Source organism: Macaca nemestrina, chromosome 6 (assembly GCF_043159975.1).
Source record: "Macaca nemestrina isolate mMacNem1 chromosome 6, mMacNem.hap1, whole genome shotgun sequence".
In the NCBI taxonomy this organism is placed as follows: Eukaryota; Metazoa; Chordata; class Mammalia; order Primates; family Cercopithecidae; genus Macaca; species Macaca nemestrina.
Window position 1 is genome coordinate 32,510,480 of NC_092130.1, and position 24,608 is coordinate 32,535,087.

Below are 24,608 nucleotides of genomic sequence, written 5' to 3' on the forward strand. Positions count from 1 at the left end.
CAAGATCTGCGGCTGGGAACAGTGGCTCATGCCTCTAATCCCAGCACTCTGGGAAGCTGAGGCAGGAGGATCGCTTGAGCCAGGAGTTGAAGACTAGCCCGGGCAACGCGGTATCTAAAAAAAATACAAAAAACATTAGTCAGGCATGATGGTGTGTGCCTATAGTCCAAGAAAGAAAGAAAGAAAGAAAGAAAGAAAGAAAGAAAGAAAGAAAGAAAGAAAGAAAGAAAGAAAGAAAGAAAGAAAGAAAGAAAGAAAGAAAGAAAGAAAGAAAGAAAGAAAGAAAGAAAGAAAGAAAGAAAGAAAGAAAGAAAGAAGAGAAGAGAGAGAGAGAGAGAGAGAGAGAGAAAGAAAGAGAGAGAGAAAGAAAGAGAAAGAAAGAGAGAAAGAAAGAGAGAAAGAAAGAGAGAAAGAAAGAGAGAGAGAGAGAGAGAGAGAGGCAGGGAGGGAGGAAGGGAGAGAGAGAGAGAGAAAGAGAGAAAGAGAGGAAGGAAGGAAGGAAGGAAGGAAGGAAGGAAGGAAGGAAGGAAGGAAGGAAGGAAGGAAGGAAGGAAAGAACAAAGTTTTAAGAACAGTACCAGTGGTGATCATGAAAAATGTGTGCAGTAGATGTGAAAAGGGTTTATAATAAGAAGTCTTGCTTACCAATCAGCCAATGAGGCTGACGACAGGGAGTACTTAGGATTATTCCCAAGTCTCTGTCTCAGGCAACCATGAAAATGTCTGTGCTCTATAAACTGAATAGCAAATTAGAGCATAGGAATGTGTTTTGAAAGAGACAATGAGTTCAGGTAAAAATGTGTTGAGTTGAACCTAAAAAAGAGCATCCCTCGGAGGTGTCCTATAGGTAACTGAATCTCTTCTTTTTTAAAAAAAGATCCAGACTGTAGCCATAGATTTTGGAGTTTCTAACATAAAGATTATATTGGCATCCATAGTAATACATAAGATTCCCCAGTAAAGTTTATACAGAGAGTAAAAATAGAAGGGGAATTAAGTTTAGAATCTTTGGAGGTATCAACATTCAAGAGAAGTCAAAAATAGTAAGGGCCATTCAAAGAAACTGAAAAATAATGGTCAAATAGCAGAAAACTAAGGTAGGAGGAAACATGTCATATAATTCAATAGAAAAGAAAAGTGCAAGTATGATAGAGGCATCTAAGATGACAATTACTTTGAAGTCATCAAGTAATGTGGTCAATTACATTACATTAATCACATTTGGCACAGCTCTTTCCTATACGGTAATTACACATCCCCTTCCTAAAGAAGTCAAACATGGTCAAATGACTTGCTCTGGCCAATTAAACATGATTGGAAGTCATATACTTCACTTTTAAGAAGAAGCTTTAAGAGCTGGCTCATGGTTCATCAAGTTCTCTTTCCCTATAAACATAATAAGTGAAATGCTCAAGATAGACTATTCATCAGCTCCGGTTATAGAATTCATAAAACATTGATCATAGCTACAGCCAACCAAAGATGGCCATATAGTATGAGGAACAAGTCAAACACTGTGCACATAAGCCACTGTGATTTGGGATTATTTGTTACTGCAGCTGGGCAACCTAATCTATCATTATAGACATAGATAAAATAAGGAAATAAAATAGAAAATTTCACAGAGTGAAAACTATTTTAGTTGCCAAAAAATGGAAGTCAAGCAATGGCAGGAAAAATAAGATAATATCCCTAGAGATAACATTTAACATCGTCTTAGTCAAGAACCAATGAAGAAACAGAAATTACTCAAAGTACTTAGAACAGAAGGAATGTATTGCAAAGAATTGATTGAATAGACATTAGAAGAGCTAAAAAGTCAACTCGGTGATGGTGAGGCACCCAGAACCTGACAATAGGAGGAAACCACTAACAACTTCAGCTAGAGAGAAAAAGAAAGGAGGTGATGTAACCAGAGCCCAGAGGCTGGACTCACCCAGCAAAAGCTGGAACCAAGGCAGGCCTATCTAGCAGGACCTGGAGCCTCAGACATGGTACAGCCATTTCCAGAGACTTCTCCCAAATACAGAGCCAGAAAGGGCCACACAATAGTTCTCCTCTTTTCCTACTTCCTATCTACTGCCTACACCTCCCAGGGGCAGAACCTAGCCCAAATGTCAGCTGATTTGGGAACCTGAGAAATGCAAGCTGCAGCAATCAGCATCACGTCTCCTATCCCCTCTCAACACAGAGCAGAGTAGAGCAGAGCAGGGGAAGGGTAGGAAATGGATCTGACAGCAAACAGTCCCAAGACTGGCACAGGCCAGGTCTGAAAGCCGAAGGTGGCAGATATTCTAGGTAGGAAGAAACTTGATTTTTCATTAAGGTGTAAGAATGTTAGAGGGAAAAGGATTTGGTTATCTGTTCAATGCGGCTGGAGTAGAGCTCATGTGAAGAAAGGAACGTAGATAAGAAGACTAGACGTGTAACTGAAGGCCAGATCATGAACAGCCTTGCATGCCATGCTCAGAAGCTTGAAATCTACTGTTCAGGCTGTCATGATATTACCAGAATAATTCCTTGAAAAGATAATTCTGTCATCATTGCAGATGACAGAGTAGAGGAAAGAAAAGATAGTTCCTCACCCATTTGCCTAAGGATAATGTAGTAAAGGCCTAACTTGGTGGAAGGATCAGTGAAAGCTATTGAGTGGCCATAGCTTAACTACAAACTTAATAAAAACTAGCATTCTAGTGAAACAGAAGCCAAACCAATTAAGTTAGTAAGATGCTAGTCTTATCAGGCAATATTTTGAAAATTATTTTTTCATTTTTTAAATGTAAACATTTATTTGGGCTGGGGAATAGGAAAGTGAAGGGTCTGGAAACACCGTGAGATAAAAAACAGTTGGGAAAAATAGAGATGTTTAATTTAGAGATAAGGAAAGGAAAAGGAATCATTGTGTCTTACTTAAGATTCCAGGTTTTCTTTATAAAAACAGGCTCTCTTGAATTTATGAACCAAGGAAAAACTAATCTGGGTATGTCCTTCTGAATAGAGTCCCCAGAAATAAAAACAGGACTACTGAATCTATTCATTGCTTTATTTGTCCTTTTCACAGGTCACTACATTTTAGGGCATTTAGTCTATAATTGGTAGAATGCATTTCAGCCAGGGAAGATAGGAGCATCATCCTCCATCCCCATCCACCTCTGCTCTTTCTTTATCTTGACATCACACCAAGTGTGATAGCGCCTCCTGAAAGGCAGAAAGACAACAAAAATTAGAGCAGCTTACATGTAATTTGAAATATTCACTTTCAGTATCCTGTTGGCCACCATTTTACTGATGGGGAAACAAAAACTCAGAGTGATTACGTCTCGGCTAAATGATAATGTCACAACTATAACACATGTCACTGTCATTCAAAAACCCTTCCCAGAAATGTAGAAATCATATTTTTCCTGACATTCCACGACATGCAAACTTTCTATGAGTGTAATCAGTAAAGTGGAAGTGCACATTTACAAGTGACAAGAGGATGAGGTAGACATTCAGGGTGACTACGCCCTCCCCTCTGGCAGATTAGCCTCCCAAGCTGTGGTTACCAGCAGTTTCTTCACAGCTTCAGAAGCCTCTGGTCCCAGCTCATTCACACACTTCTTTAGCCCCTCCAGAAGGTGCTCAACAGAAATGCCCAGAGTTTTCAGAAGAAGCTTTAATGGATCCATAAGCTGAGGAATGTTGTCCAGAGGTAAAGGTACCAACTTGTCATCAGGAAGGGGCGCTTTGTTGAAGAGGAAGGCAGTAGCTGCAGGCAAAAGAGAAACCAGGTGAGACAGGCACATCCGGGCCCAGACTATGACCTCATCATCTTTCCCTGTGTCCATCAATAGGTCCATTCCAGATCCACTCATCTTACTTCCATTCAAAACTTCTGCCTCTGGCCCTGTGCACCTGCTGTTCCATCTCCCTAGAACTTTTTTTCCTCAGCTAGCTACATACCTTTCTTTCTCACATTATTTGGTCTCTCTTCAAATGTTACCTCCTCGGAGAAACCTGCAATGGCCATTGTCACTCTCCATCACTTACTTTTTCTTACCATTTCCTAAAAAAACAACTCTTCATTTGCTATTTTTATTGTCCTTATTGTCTCATTAGAATGGAGGCTCCATGACAACAAGGAATGTATGTTTTGTTCACTACTGCACCCATGCCTAGAACTGACCCTGGCACAGAGTAAGCATTCAACAGATCCTCGTGATTGACTGAAGAAGATGGTATTTTGTATGTGGCTATCTCCACAGCTCACAACTTGAGGCTAAAGGAGAGATGCCATAGTGAATCTCCACATAAGGACAGGAATAGACCCAACCACAGCCCAGGAAACTGCTCCCAACCAGTTCAGCTCAACACTACAAACACAATTGAGCACCAACTCTATGCTAGTCTGTGCAGATACATAGACAAATAGGACAAGGATGCCCATTCAGAGACTTCACACAGTCCAGTTGGCAATAAAGATCTGTGTATGCCGGGCCGGGCGTGGTGGCTCACGCCTGTAATCCCAGCACTTTGGGAGGCCGAGGCGGGCGGATCACAAGGTCAGGAGATCGAGACCACGGTGAAACCCCGTCTCTACTAAAAATACAAAAAAAAATTAGCCGGGTGCGGTTGTGGGCGCCTGTAGTCCCAGCTACTCGGGAGGCTGAGGCAGGAGAATGGCGTGAACCCGGGAGGCGGAGCTTGCAGTGAGCCGAGATCGCGCCACTGCACTCCAGCCTGGGCGACAGAGCGAGACTCCGTCTCAAAAAAAAAAAAAAAAAAAAAAAAAAAAAAAAAAAAAAAGATCTGTGTATGCCACAGTGTAGCATGTGCTATGCTAACATTATGGACAAAGCTCTATGGAAACACAAGGAAGGGATGACTAATTCGAACATGAGAAAGTGCTGCAGGAATTTTCCAAAAGTGTTGGTAGAGCTATGTCTTGAGGCAAATGTCAGGATCATAAGGTAAAGAAGAGTGGAAGCATTTTAGAAACATGACCAATAAAAGCACGGAAATGTTAGGATGAAAGTGCATACACAGGATGGTGAGTCTTCTGCCCAGAAGGCTGGAGTGCAGATTTACAATAGGCTATGACCAAAGGATGGAAGATAAAGGGAGTGAGGCTGCAAAAGTTGAGTGAAGTCAGATTTTTTAAACTGTTGGATGTCACACAAAAGAGTTTGGATTTTTTTTCCTGAGGGCAGTGGGGTGCTATCAAGGCTTTTACATAGGAAAATTATATTTTTATATCTTTGGCTTTAGAAAGATAACTTTCCCACAGAAGATGAATGGGGGGAAAAGTAGAGATTGAGGAAAATATGTATGACATATATTTTTACAAAAACATGTGCAGATATGTAAATGTACACATGCATGTGAGCACACATGTAAGAACACATATTCTCCTTCTGGCTAAGACCTGCCATAGTTTATTTTCCTTTGGAAACCTATTATTTCCCTATTCAAATTATTAAAATGGAGCCTGTACATCTTTTTTTTTTTTTTTTTTCCATTTTCTATTGCCTATTGTCCCTCCAAAATTCTCACCCAGAGGGGGTGATATTTATTTTCCCCACCACCTTTCTGTGTCACTTTTGCCCATAGATACCTGTCCCTGGACACTAGGGAATAATGAAATATCCAAAACTGGTGAACTTACAAATTCCTTCAGAAATTCAATAAACATCACAAGTCAAAGTTGTCAGTGTAGGTGTGGGCAGCAATCAATTATTAATCTCCATACTTCTTATTTCAGATATTTTGGTAAATATCTTCTCTGTATGTATTTACAGCTTCCTGGGAGAAGATCTTCAAAGCCTTTTAAAGTTCTCTCAATGAGCAGTGGCCGTCATGAAATCTTTTTTTCCCATGTACCCAAACTATCTTCCTGATAGTTATAATGATTCCCCCAACCCCCCCCCCCCAAAAAAAAGCAGTTCCCATTCTCCTCCAAGAAGCCAGCTTCTATACCCTTACCTGAAAATTAAACTCATCACCCACCAATACACTTACAGAGTTCTATCTGGCTATCTCACAGTGCATTTACAGTAGTCTAGCATTAGAGTAACTTTGGTAGAAGCCTTATCTACCCTACCAGACTAGCACCTTAAGAACAATGTTTATGACTGATTCATGTCTAAATCTTCCAATGCATATCCAGTGCCCAAAAAATTGTAGCCTTTCAATAAATATCCACTGAGTGGATGAAAAGATGAACGTAGCTATCTCAGGAGAACTAAGCTAGGAAGTTGGATAACTGGAGATGATAGCAAGAATGACTCCATATAGTTCAAAAGTGCAAAATAAATTATAAAATCAAATTTTAACTCAAAATTGAGGAAAATAAGAAAAACTAATGGTGACCAATACCCAGCAGTGAAATGTGCTTTGTTGACCCTCTGTGGAAGTTGGCTAACTTCCTATGTAAGATGTGTTAGAATACTTATATTGGGTTAGAGCTTAGATGGTGGGGATCTGAAATACTTTCCAACATCACCATTTTCTGTGATTCCAAAACTTCTTCCAAACCTGCAAATATGTGCAATTATTACATGTCAGTTAAAAATAAAATAAAAAAATAAAGTTCCTACCACCATATTCCACTGTCAGTGAGGCAAAGCTTACTGGTTGTGCTCTTATTAACAGAAAAGTAGATAAATATCATATATGCCAGATGTATTCCAGTTACTTACCAGAGTAACTACAAAGGCCAATGGTCACCAGCAGGAAGATAGTTACCAGCTTCATGACAGTTATCTGGTATATTTTTCAGGAGTTTAAAAATCAGAAAAATCTAGCAAAATCCACCAAGCCAGTGGTTCCACTTGCCATACAAAGTGTGATGGCTGCTTTTGCAAACACATGTATTTATATGCCCGTTGAAGACTTGAATTCTAGTCCCTACCACTTGACTCACCACCCCCCCCAAATAAAGGGATAAAGGTTATGTTTTCTCACTAAACAATTTGGAGAGTTTTCCGCTTTGCCTTGTGTTCCCATGAAAAACAAAGCCCTACATTATAGCATTGTCAAGTACCTCTTGCATAAATCCTTGCACAGAAATAAAAGTGGAAGACAAAGAGCCCAAAGAATCCTTCTCCTGGAAGAACGTTGAAAAGAAGTGAAGAATTTATATTGGGATTAGAAGGAGTGTTTTCCTCTAGTTTTCTGTATTTTCCTCCTCCAGTTTTCTATTCATTTAAAGTTTGGAGAATCACATTAGCTGATGAACTACCCGGTTGTGAAAGCAATCTGGAGGTCCCCTTGGCCCTGGTATAATACAGAGTCAGTTTAATGACATTTAGTGCCACATTTCTCTGGAACTCACCTGCCCCCAGCCCACTCACACATCTACTGTGGCAAGATTTTCACATCTCTGTTACCTTTTCCAGTGTCAGTTATTTTGAGTACGTTCAGAGCATGTCTGCTCTGAGCCTTTGAATAGAATAATAGGCTTAAGATCTAACATCAAAATGCCTTCTGAAAAACCTGGGATTCAATCTTCACTGTTTGTGTAATCTTGGATTTGACGTTTTTAATCTATGATATTGGTCCTCTCATCTAAAATGGGAACATAAATAACATGACCAACCATAAGGTGTGTAGCTTGGGGAGAAAATTGTTTTTGCAAGATTCTTTGGCAATCGAATCTGATAAAATAATTCAAAAATACGTAATAATAGGGTGCTGGCTACAGGAGTAGCAATTTGTTTCCAAGGCTGTCTTTCTGGATCCAGGGTCCAGCCACAGGACCTCAGGACAACTTCGGTTGTGAGCACAAGTCCTGGAGTTCTTTGGGGCATCAAGTAGGCCTGACATGCAAGGAAGACGGTAAGAAAGAACCATGAAGGGATGAAACAGAAAGCAGAGTCCATATGGGCACAGGACCAGCTCAGAGCTCCCTGACCACATGGTACTGCTGGCTCCAGCCATTCCCACCACCAAAGTGGAACCCAGAAAATTTTGAGAAAACACACCTTAAGATGCAAGGCCAGAGGTTGGGTCTTTATTTGTCCTCATCTGAGGGTTTGGTGTTGTAATGAGGATCTAACAAAATCACGCAGACAGAGCATTCTGCTGTGCCAAACCAAAATTAATATCTAATTTATGTCACATTTTACTAATTTTTATGTTACCATGTTGTAACTGCCATTTCTTTATCTTTCTGCTACTTTATAAACTAAAAGAAAGACACCATGAATGCCTGGCATGCACCTCAATCCTGCCACTTCTCCTCCTTTCTCTACCAGATACTGCTTCCGTTTCTCCTACATATTCCCACTGATGCCAGTGATATTAAGATACCAAGCCCCTCAAAGAGCCAAGGTTGTGTGCATGAGTGGTGGTAAGATTGATGCTGTTGCCAGAAGAACAGGGTCTGGCTGCTTGCTCTCATGGTTTAATAATGAGGTGCAGGTGAACTGGGAAAGAAGAGAGTTTATTTTTGTAACCAGTCACAGGGAGAATGTCGGGGTAATTTATCAGACCAACTGAAGGTTATGAGTTTTTCCTTTTATATATATATATGAATTTCAAGCTCTATGCCTACATGTAGGAATATTTCTACTCAGTCTAAATCTAATCTTTAACCAGGGGGCTGTGGGCTGGAAGGTTTCTTAATTTTACATGGGTCCTGTTATGTTTTGTATGTGCATGAATGCTTTTATCACTCAATCAGGTTTGAGGCTGAGAAAGCCCAGGTAGGGTCTTAATGGGTTTGTTTCTGCATTTCAGCTCTCCTACTCAGGCACCAGTTTCTCCAGGTCTTCAATGTTTAACTTACACATTCATCATTAAAGCAAAGGGCTTATGGAGACTTGGTTGCTTGTGGAGATCTAGCCTGCCACAATGCCACCCTTTAGTTTTATATTATGATCTTTTTGGAACACTAAACCAGTGCTGCCCTCAGATTTGTTTGTTTGCTTTTAAATCCTTTCTCCTCACTTTCATTCCTGGCTCTGTATTATAGAAAGGTGACTTTTTAAAATGTGGTTTCCAGGCTTCCTTGCCAACTGCATCTGATTAAGTTAAGCCAGTGGAAGGCACTGGTGAAAGAGTGGAGGGAGAGAGGAAAGGAGAAGGGGTATGTCTCCCTCTGTCCAATTCAGGAGCTCTCTTGGGTAGTGGCTATACCCTATCCAAGGCTCATCTCCTTTCAGAAAGGCCCTTTATGTGTGGTTCCCCCTGTGCCATGCAGGCCAGCATTGCTCCAGCTTTTACCGCATGGCCCCAACTCCTAGGCCCCACCTTCTCATCACTGTCCCTCCTGACCTAGAAGGAGTGAAAACTTCCTGCATTTTCTCATCTCAGAGTTGATTCATCTTCTGCTTGGTTGCTTTAACTGCATTTCTAGCACTTTGTAAATTACCCTCATGCTGAACTCTTTCTATGTGATCACTTGGTATGGTTTCAACTTTTTGGCTGGACTCTGACTCACACCATCCTAAAATATTGTAGTGCTTTCAATAAAAAATAGGTTTTCCAGTTTCTAAACTGACTTATTTCTTATAAATGCCAAGTTGTAAATCCATGAGGGATAGGACCAAGGCCTCCCCAGGTGAAATATATCATTATACATGCAGAAATTCTTCTCTCTTTGAACCTCTGAAATGATTGGTACTGTATCAGGCTTCTCTGCTGGTCCTAGAGGGCAAGTTCTGTCCAGGAGATTCCTGAGACCCCTGGGCAAATAGATTTCTGTTGGGTATATCTAGTAGTCAGCCAGACATGCAGTCTTGACTGGAACCTACATGAAAACATCAACTCAAAAGCACCCACAAATGTCCACATACATATACATATATGAACAGTAGTATGTATGTGTGTGTACATGCAAATCATATTATACATACACAGATAACCATCAAGCACTATTGTTTTCATTCATTTGTTCAACAAATGTTTATGAAGTATCCATTGTGTGCCAGGTACTGTGTCAGCAATTAGGACTAGTGCAGAAAACCAGACAAGCAAATTCCTTGCCTTCCTGGAGCTGACAGTGCAGTGAGATACACAGGCAAGAAACAGGTAAACAAACAGAAAACACTAGTGGTTAGTGCTGTGAAGAAGCAAATAGGAAGCTGTGATAGATAGGCAACAAGTGGATTGGGGGTATACTCAGAATTGAAAACAGACTTGGACTTGTTTACTTCTGTGCTTCCTATGTTTTGAGCCATTGTATCAATTATGTCTTTTGATTCTGTATTTTTGTTTTGACCCCTTGGGGCCTTGCTGACCTTGAAAGGACTGCCCTTCCCAGGCATAGCTAATCCCTAGAGATATAACCAGGAGCATGCCTTTCATATGCAAATTAACTAATGCAAAGCCCAAAGCCCCAACCACCTTTACTGGGTTGGTGCACTGTGGGCCATTATTCCCATGCCCTAATCACCCCAGGACCAACTAAGGACAGCCCCAAGACCCCAGAGCCCACCAAAATTATTCAAATTAGCCCATTTACAACCTGCTCACCCCATCTCTCCTGTCTTCCTTCAGAAACCACAGTAAAGACTCCTGCTCACATTTTCCTCCACTCTGTCTGCCTCTTGACTAACCCTGGTGCTTCCCGTGTGCCTCCAGCCCCATGGTGTGTCATGACCCCTTGTATTGGGATCCAAGCACACTAAAATCTCTTTTCAACAGCAGTCAACTCCTGATCTGTTCACAAGAAGAATAATAGAATCTACATTTTAAAACAGCCATGTAGTCTTTTCTTGTGCCTTTGTTACGGTATTGTTACTATAACCACTCAGCAGATTCACCTTGCCTGCTGTCTAGACAGAGCCAATGTATGAAGACAGGGGAATTGCAACAGAGAAAGAGTTATTCACTCAGAGCTGGCTGTGGAGGAGACTGGAGTTTTATTATTACTGAAATCAGTCTCCCCAGGCATTCAAGGATCAGAGTTTTTAAGGATAACTTGGTGGGTGAGGGACCAGTAAGTCAGGAGTGCTGATTGGTTAGGTTGGAGATGAAACCATAGAGAGTTGAAGCCGTCCTGTTGCACTGAGTCAACTCCTGGGTGGGGCTACAAGATCAAATGAGGCAGTTTATGGATCTGGGTGGTACCAAATGATCCATCAAGTGCAGGGTCTGCAAAATATCTCAAGCACTGATCTTAGGTTTTACAATAGTGGTGTTATCCCCAGGGGCAATTTGGGGAGAGTCAGAATCTTGTAACCTCCAGTTAACACGACTGCTAAACCATAATTTCTAATCTTATGGCTAATTTGTTAGTCCTACAAAGACATTCTAGTCCCCAGGCAAGAAGGGGAAGTAGGGTGCTATTTCCCTTTTGTTTCTGAGTCTTTTTCCCTTGGGCTTCTTCTGAGGGTAAAGGAAACTGTCCCCCACCCTGCCATCACTCTTGGTGGTGGAGGATATCAGCCTCAGTCCAAGTCAGGCTTTCTATGATATTTTCCTGATTTGTTTGGAACAAACAGGTGAGCAGCAGCTCTCTGCCCCACTCCCCTCCTAGATGAGACTGGGGCGCATAGCCCAAAGGCCACATGTGGCAGGCTGGCCAGTGTTCCTAGTCACACATCCACAGTGTCTTCCCCTCTCCTGGCTGAGGGGTCCGGCTCCATGGGAGCCCCAGGGAAGAAACAGCAATTAAGCTTCTCTCCCTCTTGGATAAGTCCATTTGCATAAGAATAAGAGGTTCTTTCCTCAGGCATCTTTCCAACCCTGCACTTCCAGAGGGTTGTTATTTTTTTCTTTTTCTCCACCCTGTCAGCAGTCAACACAGCCTAGCACTTTAAGTTGTTTGTTTTGTTTTGTTTTGTTTTGTTTCCTTTTTTCCAATTAGTCACAAGTTATGTGAAAGGCTTTTTTTCTTCCTTTTAGATGACATTTTACTAGGCCAGGACCCAAACTGTCACTGTTTATATTCTCTGTAAAGTTTTAATTATGAGAAAGAATTCTTGAGGTTGTTCTTAAACTGTAGCCAATCTGATGTGCTTTGCATGTCTTTCTGTATGGTCAGTAGGAATTTTTGCTGCAAGCCTCCATCTTGTTTTACATCCTTGGGAGCATGACCTATAACATCATGGCAATGCTTTTCTTTAGCCCCCATCATTCTACAATGGCACCCGGGTTAAATCCTGGCTTGGGGAATGAGTCTTTTCTGGTTTGATATCTGTGTGACCTTTGCCATTTGTTGATTTTCTTTCCCTCAGTGAACTGCCTTGAATTTTCCTTTCTCTGAGCACCTGCGAGGTTACCTTTGATAAAGTTTGGAAACCAGAAAATTGGCCATTTGGTGTGGCTAAAGTCGGGTAATACGAGATTTAAAAGGATTTTCTTAAAGAGCACTCAGCTTAATTAAAAGTGGATATCCAAGTTACAGGTATATTTGAAAGGCCTTTATGTTTTTCTCTTCTTGGGTCTTGTTCTGCCAGAAAAAGGTTTCTTCTCAGTTGACTATTTTTCTCCATTTTGTCTCGCCACTCTTAATGCTTGCATGAGAGGCCCTAAGATAATTTCTTATGGCCTGTGACTCCTTGGGAAAAACAGAAGAGGCACCATGAATTTCATTTTGGGAGAGACCTCTGTTTTCCTCATGGAGCCCCAAGAATTAGAGGTAGATGAACCCCTCTCAAAATCTGCTTTTGTCTTCCAGCCATACCTGTTTCTTAGCCCCTAGAAACTGCATGCTTTCCTAGCCTTGCTCTTAAAGGACTCTACCCAGAGACCAACCATCCAATTAGGAGATGGGCAAATGAAAAATCGTATGGATACTGGATCTTCTGCCTGTCGGTGTAGTTGTGTGTGTGATGTCTATAAATAGAGCTCTAATTAATTGACTTAAAGAAGGATAAGCACTTAGACAAAACATGTTTTAAAGGAAAGATAAAAGCAGTGGTACCTTTTGTTTCACATGAATTTAATCTTTGAGAAATAAAAACAGCCTTAAAGATTGTTGGTAAAATCTGGCCTCTTCAGCTCATGCATGGTGGCCTGGTATTCAGTCTTTGAGGTGGGAGGCTGTTGGCAGGACTGCCTTGCTGAGAACTTTTGTTTTCTTTTTTTTTTTTGAGACGGAGTCTAACTCTGTTGCCTAGACTGGAATGCAGTGGTGCCATCTCAGCTCACTGCAACCTCTGCCTCTCAGATTCAAGCAATTCTCCTGCCTCCGCCTCTCAAGTAGCTGGGATTACAGACACCCGCCACCATGCCCAGCTAAATTTTGTGCTTTTTATTACAGATGGGGTTTCACCATATTGGTGAGGTTGGATTCAAACTCCTGATCTTGTAATATGCCCACCTGGCCTCCCAAAGTGCTGGAATTTCAGGCATGAGCCACTGCGTCAGCCTAATTTTTGTATTTTTTTTAGTAGAGACAGAGTGTCACCATGTTGGTCAGGCTGGTCTCAAACTCCTGACCTCATGATCTGCTTAGCCTCGGCCTCCCAAAGTGCTGGGATTACAGGCGTGAACCACTGTGCCTGGTTGAGAACTTTTTTTAAAAAAATAAATTCTACTCTGCTCACCTTTCAGTGTGTCTGTGTGCCTAAATTTTCCTGGTCATGTGACAGGAACCTGGATATTAACTGAACTAAGGAGCAAAAGATCCTGCATCACTAATAGCCTTACTTCCAGGTGAAAAGGAGACAGTCTCTGAGAAGTCACTTCGAAGACTTTGAAGTAGAGTTCATTTTCTCTCTTTTATTTGCTGCAAATGGCACAGTCCAATGGGGCCTCCACCTAGGCCTACATTACAAAGGGGAAGAGTCTTAAATTTACTTTTACAAACACAAGCATATGAAATATAACCAAAAGTCACAACTCATTACATCAATCTCACAAAATTTGGAGAAAGGCAAAACAATCTGTTTCTAACTCTTGTAAACCAAAATTAAAATTCTAAGACCCCCAGCTAACTGAATGGACCCCTCCACTTGACCAAGGGCATTCTAAAGTAAACCTGAAACACTACTTCTGGCCATTATGGAAAGTGAAGGTTGGACATGCCTCATTATACCTTCCTCCCTTTGGAATTTAGGCACAGCTGACCAGCATTAACATTAAAACAGAGACCTTCAGACCTATAAAACGCACTCATTTTGGCAATAAGATACCAACATGACAGATAGCAGCCCCTGAAAAACTGAAGTATTTAACCCCAAAATATATTTCTTTGGCATATTTTGAAATGACCCTGCTGAGCCGTCTCTTGTGGGGAAAATATACATTCTGTAGAGAATCCTTTTCCCTTTCCAGGTCTTTTTCCTGATCCAGGCGAGAAGTCTGATAAGAAACATTTATAATTTATTCTCTCGGAAGCGTCCTACCTGGAGACTTCATCTGCATAATAAGAACTTTGGTCTCCACGACCTATTATCTTAACCCAGACACTCCCTTCTATTGATTCCAAGTATTTAGATAAACTCTTTCAACCAACTGCCAGAGAAAACATTTGTATCTCTCTAAGACCTGGAAGCTCACCTCTCCCCCACTCTCGAGTTGTGCCAGCTTTCCTGATCAAACCAATGTACATCTCACATGTATTGATGAATGTCTTATGTCTCCATAAATTGTATAAAACAATGCCATAGCCAGACCACTTTGGGCATATGTTCTTAGAATCTCCCGGGGCTGTGTCATGAGCTGTGGTCACACATATTTGGCTCAGAATAAATCTTTTTAAATATTTTACATAATTTGATTCTTTTTATCAACACTGCTTTCCATATTGATTGAATCCTGCGTAGTGGAAATCAGTATCATGAAATGATACTGGTTAACCTTTGGCCACATTCTAGCTGCTGCAGGGAAATTAAAATGGAATGTAAGCCTGGGAGGATGAAACCCAGAATGACAAATAAATCAAGAGAAAATCAAAGCAACATCTAGAGAGCACTCAAAGGGGAGATAAACTATCAATGTGGGCTGGATTTTTCACTGAAGGCCTCATGAATTCAAATGGTTCCTGAATTCAAATATTTGGTAGACAGGTAGATGAGAAATAACACTAGAATTCACAAAGGCTTGTTTTAGAAAACAAACAGAGACAACAAGTTATGCCAAGAAAGCTGCGTGGGACAGTGTCTTTCACTTTTCTATGCCCACCCCTCTTCATGCATAGCATGTGCCCATGACAGATATCGAACAAATGTTTAGTTTACAATCAGACAAGCCAAGAGTGTGTAAGATGAGTTAGATGGGAGGGTGTGGCTCCAAAACCCTAAACTCTGATTGACTGATGAGCTTTGTCCTTGATCTGGAATGACTTGGTCACTGGGAAGAAATATGGATTCTTGACCAGGAGTATCTGCTCATGCGGATTATAAAGGAGATTAGTATAAGACAAGACAGGAAAATTTTTCAGTGTCTGGGAAGACTCCGGCCCCATCCACTACTGATCCGAAACCTTTTAGCTGCCATCTACCATTCACTCCTCAGAAGCAGCGCGTCCCACTGCTTGCGGTGCAGTTATTGGTCCCTTTTGTTTGGGTGTGATCTTTTCTGATGTGTGGAACATGAATGCCAGGGGTGTGGCACTTTTGGTTTACTCTTTTGCTATGTAAGTAATAAACTGGTTAAATCTAAAAGTGTCTTCTTGCATCTTTACCAGTATAATCAGTCAGGCTTTGACCTTGGCCCTAATGTCTTGTATATGTGAGCTCCACACTCTTCCAAAAAATGCCAGACCACACATTCGTCATGTGGTGCAACTCAAAGAAGAACAAAAGTTCATGTTGTACTTTGCCAAGTTATAGGTCCAGGATTAGTGTCTTGGCTACAAATCATTTCCCCATTGCTAAATGTTTACATTGTTAAAAGAAAACTTGAGACAAATTAAATTTAAAAGAGTTTAATTGAGCCAGGAAAAAAAGGTTAATGAATTGGACAGCCTCCAGAATTACAGCAGATGCAGAATGACCCCAGGGATACCTTGTGATCAGAACAAATTTATAGACAAAAAAAAGAAAGAAAGAAAAATGGCATAGAGAAAACAGAAGTGATTTGTTACACTTAGTAACAGCTGGATTGGTTACAGCTTAGTGTTTGCCTTATTGGAACACAGTTGGAACAGTCAGCAGCATATGAGTGGTTGAAGTATGGCTGATGGGATTGGCTGAGACTCAGCTGTTGCTACTGAAGCATATTCCTAAGTTAGGTTTTCAATCTTATCTACTCACTAAGGTAGGATACAGTTCATCTACAACGACTCAAATATGGAGTTACAGAGGCTTTCTCAGGCCATATTTAGTTCGATTAACAATTCCCCATTTTTGATCGGCCTCTCCATTTAGAGAGATTGACCAAACTTTAGGAATTGACAGCATTCTCTGTCACTAGCATGAAAGACTTCTTCAGTCTCATTAAGGAAATCACAAACCTTCTTTAATGTCAGTATGAAATTCACAAGTCACAGCTTTGTACCAGCTGAATGTTTCTTTACGTTGTTGCTGACACAGTTGGAGTGAGACCATTTAACTCTCAATGGATGACCACATACAAGACATTTAGGACTTGAGAGAATACAGTGCACCAGGGGGATTATTATTAGGACTATGAAGAGGATTATGCCAAAATACCAAGGCATACTTCTTAACAGGAGTTCTTGTGAAAATGAACTGAACCGAATTAACCAAGTGAAGGTTCAGACAATATAAGCAGTTCGACAGTCTTAGCGTCAAATTGGTCATAGTCCTTGTTCAGAGAATAGTAGCAGTTAAGGACCATAGTTCTCCGTAAAGTGGCCTGATTTAAAGAGGATCTCATTTTTACTGTTACCCTGGTAATACAAGTCATAATAACTTGGAAAGCCTCTAGAAGAAACATTAAGATTAAAACTCTTGGCCTCTGATTGTAAGTACTATCATGAGAATTTTTAGGAGAAGCTATTCAAAAGGAGCAAGGAAAATTGTTGTAAATCTCACCCTAGCCGATTTACTGGAGCAGTATCACATAGTAAAAAGTGTGTTATTATGAAAAGGCCCCAAAATGAATTGGATGAGTTCTGATAAGAGATCCTCTTGTACTCAATTTGAAACCCTCACCACAAGAATGACCTTTTTACTCCAAGGGATTTGTTGGCTTATTAAAGTGGAGTTTATGGTAGATAGGGTAGCTCTGGTATCCACCACTGTACATGACTCCCCACTTATTTTAACTTTGTTTCTTCATGTTCATTTAAAGGTATTATAGGGAGAAATTTATCAGAGAATTCCTTGGAGCTTCATCAATGTTGATTTTTATCAGAAGGGCTGAGGTCTCTTGGGTTCTTTTTAGGGTTGAAACAGTTGGCCTAAAGGGAGGCTTATTGGCATACTGAAATAAATGCAGACAATCTCTTTTTGAGTGTCCTGATTGTCTGCAATGAAGGCAGACATCTTGGGGTGAACAACTTCTTGTTCTAGAACCTTTTGGTTGTGATTTAAAATGAGAATGGGAAGGTCCCTTTGCTACCGGCCCCCGTAACTATTGTAGTTGAAGGGTCATAAGCTTGTTTGCATTTTGAGTTTTTTCCTGCTCTAGAGTCATCTCAAATGTTCAGTTAAGGTCACCAATTCAGTCATTCCTGTAACTTCCTATTCCAGTTTATGTTTTCTAATCAAACTGCTAAGCTCAGGATGGAGTCTACGTATAAACAGAGCAATTAACACCATTTCAGTCCCTGCAGGAAACACTCCTTGCTGTACTTTGAGCCCTACATGTTTCACCGTGTTTCTAAGTGAGCTCTGTAATCTGAAACTAGCTCATCCTTTTTTTTTGTTTACAAGACTGTATGATGGGCCAATCAATTTTTTGTGAACAAATTTTAGGAATTAAATTTAAAGGGTATTTACCAATTCTTCTGGCTACTTTTTCTCCTTCTCATGAAGAACTTTTGGAGGGGTCTTTAATATCTGCCTCAGGTTTGTCCCAGTCTGCTGCTGCCATCCATTCCCAAGCTTCACCAGGCCCCAACATCATGTGAATAAATTGGTAAAGGTCCGGAAGTCCTGGATCGTAAGCTCCTATGAGGATTCTAAATTCCTCAGTAAAGTTCTGAGGGTTTTCCCTTGAATCAACGAAGTCCTTCACAATGGCTCTAAGCTTAGTTTTGGACCATGAAGTGAAAGTAATTACAGCAGGCAGGCCTGGCAGGTCAGAAGGTCTCACTTTGTAAGGCATCTGTCTGATTTCTTTTTTTTTTCCATCATCTTCAGGGTGAAAGGGTAATTTACCAAAAAGGTTAGTGGACTCAGACTATGTAGGTAGAGATGCATAAAGAGAAGGAATAGTTGAGGTTAGTTCAGTCAGAGTGCAGTCCTCTTTCATCATGTTCTTGGTCTGTTGCTTATGCTTTTCATTTGCTTTTTGCAAAGAATCTTTTAAGGAGGCAATTTTCGATTCATGTCGTCTTTTAGAGGACTCTGCATACCCATGAAAGAATATATCCCACTGTTTTTGTTGGGCTTTTGATCCCCCTTTATCTATCTATCTATTATTTATTTGTGCCTCATAAATAAATAATTTCATCCAAATTAAAACCTCCCCATTGTGGCTATCTTAATTCTAAGTTTTCTCTAGTGTGGTTAACTCATTTTTCTAAAAATGCACACGTTCTGGGTCCATAATTTTTATATATAAAATTTAGATGGAGTCCCGGAAGGTGGAGTCCCAGACTCTTTGGATTCAAACAATCCCGTTTTAAAAATAAGGTACTTTGCTGAGGCCTGAGACCTCTAACATTGAATCTAATGCAGTTGATTATCAAATCCAATTCAATCCTGGACTCAGTCCAGCCTAACTATTGCTCAAATAAACACATAGAAGCTCAGAATTCAAGTTGATGGAGCTCGGAATCTGAGACCTCCAGCTACACGCAAGAGAGCAGGGAGCACATTAGGCTCCTCGGGTACTTCGCCTGGTCACGTGGTGTTCCTGGGGGTTGCTGGAGTTTTACTTTTAGTCCCATTCTGACACCAGATCTGTTAAAATAAAACTTTAGACAAATTAAATTTAACAGAGTTTAATTGAGCAAGGGAAAAAAAAAAGATTCAAAAATTGGGCAGCCTCCAGAATCACAGCAGATTCAGAGTGACTCTGAAACTAGGCCTCATAAAACTTAGAAACTAGGCCTCATATAGAAAAAATTAACACCAGGTGGCTCTGGATAGGGTCCCACCCTGCCTCAATAAGGTCCCACCCTGATAGGGTCCCACCCTGCCAATTCCGGGAAACAACCTCATGGGGTCCCACCCTGCCTCGAAGTTCCCGGAATCAACAACTCCAGAAAAAAAACCTCATAAGGTCCTGCTCTAACCAATTAGCATAAGACACCTTGCTCAGGCCATAGACAGACCCAATTACCACGCGCCTAAAGCTTTGTTTGAATTTCGCGCCCTAAGCTGTGTTTGAACTTGTATTTGCCTATATAAACAGCCTGTAACAAGCAGTCGGGGTCCCAGGGCCAACTTAGAGCTTGGGACCCTAGCGCGCTAGTAATAAATAACTCTCTGCTGTGAATCTCGTGTCGGTGATCCTTCGCGGCGACCCCTGCCCAGGAGGGAATCGACAGTTCGGTTCCAACAACTCCAGGGAGGCCCCATGGTCAGAACAATAAAAGGAAAGTGAGGTATTAAAAAAACAGAAGTGAGGTACAGAAACAGATGGATTGGTTACAGCTTGGTGCGTGCCTTATTTGAACACAGTTTGAACAGTCAGCAGAGTATGAGTGGTTAAGTATGGCTTCTGGTTAAGTAAGTATGGCTTCTGGGATTGCCTGAGACTCAGCTATTGCTACAGAAGCATACTCAGTCTTGTCTACCTACTAAGGCGGCGATAGTTCATCCACAGGGACTCAAATATGGAAGTATGGAGGCTTTCTCAGGCCGTATTTAGTTTGATTTAACGACATGCACTATGATTCTTTTGGTCGGCAGTACAGGGTGGAGGAGGCCTTTTTACCAAGGCATGTGGGCTCCTGACAAGCTTGATGTTTGCTAAACACTGTCTCCAGCTTCTCCACATCTTTCTAGGGTCGAGGCCACTCTTTTGTGCTTTGAGTGCCCTTGTTCTTCGTTTAGTGACAAAGAGCACAGGTCCTGAAGCCAGCCTGTCTGTATTCATGGCCCAACTTTTCCAACGGGGAAGTTATTTACCTTGCTGGGCCTCAGTTTTATCAACTATTTTATAGTTTGGCTAACAAACTTCCTTCTTTCTAAGGGTGTTATAAGTAATGAGTTAACATATGCAAAATGCTTACAAAAATTAGTACCTGGGAATGAACACTCAAGATACGTTAGATTATTATTATTACTATTAGTATTACTATTATTATTATTGTCCCCTCTCTATCTTTACTTTTAGCTGTCCAGCTTCATAATTATAACCTCAGTCACAGCAGCCACCATCACCAAGCTCATGAACACTACTTCTCAATAATTTAATTTTGAGTGATGATTGGGGAGTTTTTTTTATAATTTATCTTTAAAGAATTTGACCTTTCTTTAGCTTGTACACAGAACAGAAGCAGGAGAATGGATAATCACTGCATCCAGTGAACAAATTATAAGATTTTTTGGTATAAGGTCTTAAATTTGAGACAATTTCAAACTTACAGAAAATATTTGAATCCAGTACATAGAATTCTTTTTTTTCAGAACCATTGGAGAGTAAATTGCTGGCCAATGTCCTATCACTCACAAATTCTTTAACGTGTGTTAAAATGTCATTAATGCTGCCATATATGTTTGTGTGGATTAATTGAGATGATGTATGTGCAAACTCTTGGTTTACAGTTAAGTATTACACTAATGAAATCATGTTTGTCATTCCATCAAGTCTAGAAAAATTCAGGATTTATTTTTTGGTTGTCAGAAAACACTGAGGAACTGAGGAAAAAGTCACAGGCCCTATTTCAATAGTCTTTCTTTTTAAGTCAACATGAGCAACAATAGCTCTGGTCTCAGAAATCGTTTCAAGTATCACAGATTATGAAAACATGGCTGAAAAAATATGTTACTATGAAAATGTGCCATCAAAATCAAATAAGAAAGAAATCTATTTTACAGGTTATTAGTCACAGTCAACACATTCTATTTAGATCTAAACTCAACCCAGTGAGATCATTTGCAACCTGGACCTCTCAGTGGTCTAATGCTATATAACAAAATACTCCAAAATTCAGTGGCTCAAAACAAGCACAGTGTACTGTTTTTCATGATTCTTTAAAAATACCATATGGTTGCTTCATCTGTTTCGTTGATTGATGTTTACTGGGGCACTGGGATGGCTGGAGAGCCAGAATACTGGAATTTGTGATTGGCTTTGGCTAGGAGCTCAGTGAGGGCAGTTTGCAAAGCATCTTGGCAATTCATGAGTTCCAGGAAAATGCATTCCAAGATACGAAAATTAAAACCCTGGATGTCCTAATGTTTAGCCTCAAAAGACACATGGCATCTCTCAGCCACATCCCATTATTCAAATGAAGCCATAGGACCTGACCAGTGCCAAGAGGAGAGAAAATAAACTCTGCTTCTTGGTGGGAGGAATTACAAAGAATGTGTGGTCATATTTAATTCACAACAAACCCATAATAAGAAGATTATCCAGGCTTTTGAAGGATCATATGAGAGACAGTTAATAAACTTGGTGACATCAGTCTGGAGAGAAGATAAACCAAGAATGCCTTAAGAGATTGTTCAGATATTTGGAGGGCTATCATAATGAAGCAAGAATAGATTTGAATTTAGGATTGAATTTGAGTTGTTTTTGAAATGTGATTAGAAATTACAAGAAAATAAAGTTTAACGGCTCCATATTGAATCCCACAAATAAAGGTTAGCTAATACCAAATTTACTGTGGAAAAGGCTCTTGTAATAGATAAGGATGGATGAGATTATCTACATTATGCTTTCCAATTCTATTAGGTTGGTGCAAAGGTAATTAATTTTGCACCATAATATCATCATATGACTCCAACAGCCTCCTTAACCTAAGACTTAATTCAAGAAGAAGATACTCAAAACTGCAATAAACAAAGCACTTTAAGCCTGATTAAGCTTCTCACATATCATTTCTGGGACTCTATCACAAAAAGTATCCAATTCAATAAATGTTGGTGCACACATTATTTTCCCCCATGGGTCTCAATATTTTGAGGTTTTTGACTGTCACATAAGCAAAGCTCTATTAATCTAAGTCAAAAGTACAGCTACTTAAGCCTCGATACTAATGAAAATATTTAAAATAATTCTTTTTTGAAATATTTAAAATCATTCACAATTCTTCAATATTTTAAAGAGCATTTAAAACTAAAAGGACTATCACAGGCCCTGAGATCTGGAATCTTTGAAATGATAATATAGATTAGATTATGTCTAATATGCCTTCAGCTTCATTTTCTCTCTTTCGGGGTGGAATTATTAAAGTTCAAACCCTGGGAAACTATGAATGTTTGTGGAATGTGATGTTGAACAAGAGTAACTTCCAAAGTGGTACACAAATGCTCTCTTGTGGCCATTTCAGAGATTGTGCTACAATTTATCTACAAAACAAAAGCAACCTAACAGGCAATGTTAGTGATGGCCATCTTTGTGCCACATCCTGTGCTGGAAGAAAATAATGAATTGAAAAAGGAAAAAGGAATATTTAAAGACGAGGAAGAAGTATTGTTTTTAGTTTTCGTTTTACTTCTCAGATGACAAGCCAGCTAAAAGAAATACTACCTCAAATGCTGCAGAAGGTTTAGGACCTTTTATATTGGATTTGGGGTTACGGGGGAACTCAGAGGCGTAGAAATTTTTATGTTGGATCTGGGAATATGGGGAATTTAAGAGTAAAGACAAAGTACTCAAATTGGCTAACGTACCTTGAAGACCTGGAGGCCTCTAATCTTAGGAGATTTCATAGCATCCCCCAAATATTTAGTAGTATAGGGGTGATCTTCAGGATCCTTCTGTCACACTAGGATCTTGATAAATCAACAGACATTTTAGTTGACACAGGCTGCTACTCAGCCCTCCCTGCATTCCTTAGTCCATGAGTGCCAACTCCAGAACTTCCAACATATTGTCATCAACAATTGTGGAAAGCATTTAGGAAGGACAGAACTAAGTTTAAGTCCTGGACAGAAACTTTAGAAAGCAGCACTAATAATTGGATGTACAGGTCACATTTGGATACCTAAGGTCAGCCATTATCACCTCCTCACCACAACCGGAAGTGTTCCCAAGCATCTCCAAAGTGGTGCCACAGCTAAAGGTAATACTTCAGATGGTCTTGCGCAGAGCAGAGCCAGTCTACTAGCTTCTTTGAAGACGACATTAGAGTTTATTAATGGCCCCAGATCACATTAAGCTTTTTTAGTTCAGATAATGGCTGCCAGAATCAAGTTCTAACACATCATAAGCAATATTAAAATATCAGGCTAACAAAAAGTACCTTAAAAGAATAAAACTGTATTGGCATGTGAATATGCATCGGACAAGCCTAGGACTGGCTTAGCCTAGGGGTATTTATTTGACCCAAAGTTTATTTTCATTTTACCTATTGGAATAATTACAAAGCCTGCTACCATCTATTGACACAACTTTCCTATAAGGCTGTGCCCTGAAAGTTTCTCTTTCTTCCATGGTCTTCTGCTGGAAGATGGAAGAGTCAGAAGCAATAAGAAATACTTAGGCATCTAAGTTTTTATTTATTTATTTATTTATTTATTTATTTATTTTTGAGACGCAGTCTTGCTCTGTCGCCCAGCGTGGAGGGCAGTGACGCGATCTCGGCTCACTGCAAGCTCCGCCTCCCAGGTTCACCCCATTCTCCTGCCTCAGCCTCAGCCTCCCGAGTAACTGGGACTACAGGCGCCCGCCACCACGCCCAGCTAATTTTTTTGTATTTTTAGTAGAGACAGGGTTTCACTATGTTAGCCAGAATGGTCTCGATCTCCTGACCTCGTGATCCACCTGCCTCGGCCTCCCAAAATGCTGGGATTACAGGCGTGAGCCACCGCGCCCGGAAAATATTGTGTTTTTTAAGAGTTCTGGATGAAAGTTCAAGCCAAAGATATATGACCCCTTGGGTGTGTAATCGTGGCCATTATGATGATATAATGGAAGAGGCTTTGTACAGGAGTCCCCACATATCAAAGAAGGATACATTCCAAGACCTCCATGGAATGCCTGAAACCTCATATAGTTCTGAACTTTATATATACTATGTTTCTTCTACACATTCTTACCCATGATACAGTTTAATTTATATATTAGGCACAGTAAAAGATTAACAACAGCTAATAATAAAATAGAGCAACTATAACAACATACTGAAATAAAAGTTATCATGCACTGTGGCTGTAACTTTTGCAGCTTGAAGTGTGACAGAAAAACTAGCACATTTTTTTCCTTCTTCTTCATAGTTTTGCAGATAAAGTATTTGTTCTTACTATAAATCTTAGCAACTTCAGCGTATTTTTTTTCTTTCCTTATTAAGTCAAGAACGTTTCTATGTTCACTTAAAGGAAGCGCTTCATGGCTTCTCTTTGGCATATCCAAAGTGCCAGCATCACTGCTTTTGTACTTTGGGACCATTACTAAATAAAATAAGGGTGACTTGAATATAAGCACTGTGATACCGAGACAGTCGATGTGATAACCGAGTTGTCTGCCAAGTGACTACCAGGCAA

The 24,608-nt window shown here is 40.3% G+C and overlaps 1 protein-coding gene across 1 annotated transcript; it reads right to left on the minus strand.

The window, feature by feature from the left end:
- Positions 1 to 3,029: 3,029 nt before the first annotated feature.
- Positions 3,030 to 6,828, minus strand: LOC105466911 (secretoglobin family 3A member 2). Its single transcript, XM_011716098.2, has 3 exons — positions 6,681 to 6,828; positions 3,549 to 3,751; positions 3,030 to 3,198 (listed from the first exon to the last, which is right to left on the minus strand). Exons 1-3 carry the CDS (start codon positions 6,733 to 6,735, stop codon positions 3,175 to 3,177), a joined length of 282 nt encoding a protein of 93 aa, XP_011714400.1. The 5' UTR covers positions 6,736 to 6,828; the 3' UTR covers positions 3,030 to 3,174.
- Between the last annotated feature and the right edge of the window lie 17,780 nt (positions 6,829 to 24,608).

Bases quoted from the DNA above. Each gene is read 5' to 3' on its own strand.
- LOC105466911 (XM_011716098.2), bottom strand. From the start codon at position 6,735: ATGAAGCTGGTAACTATCTTCCTGCTGGTGACCATTGGCCTTTGTAGT. The intron at 3,752-6,680 runs GTAAGTAACTGG...TTTTGCCTGCAG, and splicing joins TGGCCTTTGTAGTTACTCTG to CTACTGCCTTCCTCTTCAAC. The intron at 3,199-3,548 runs GTAACCACAGCT...TCTGCCTTTCAG, and splicing joins AAGCTGTGAAGAAACTGCTG to GAGGCGCTATCACACTTGGT.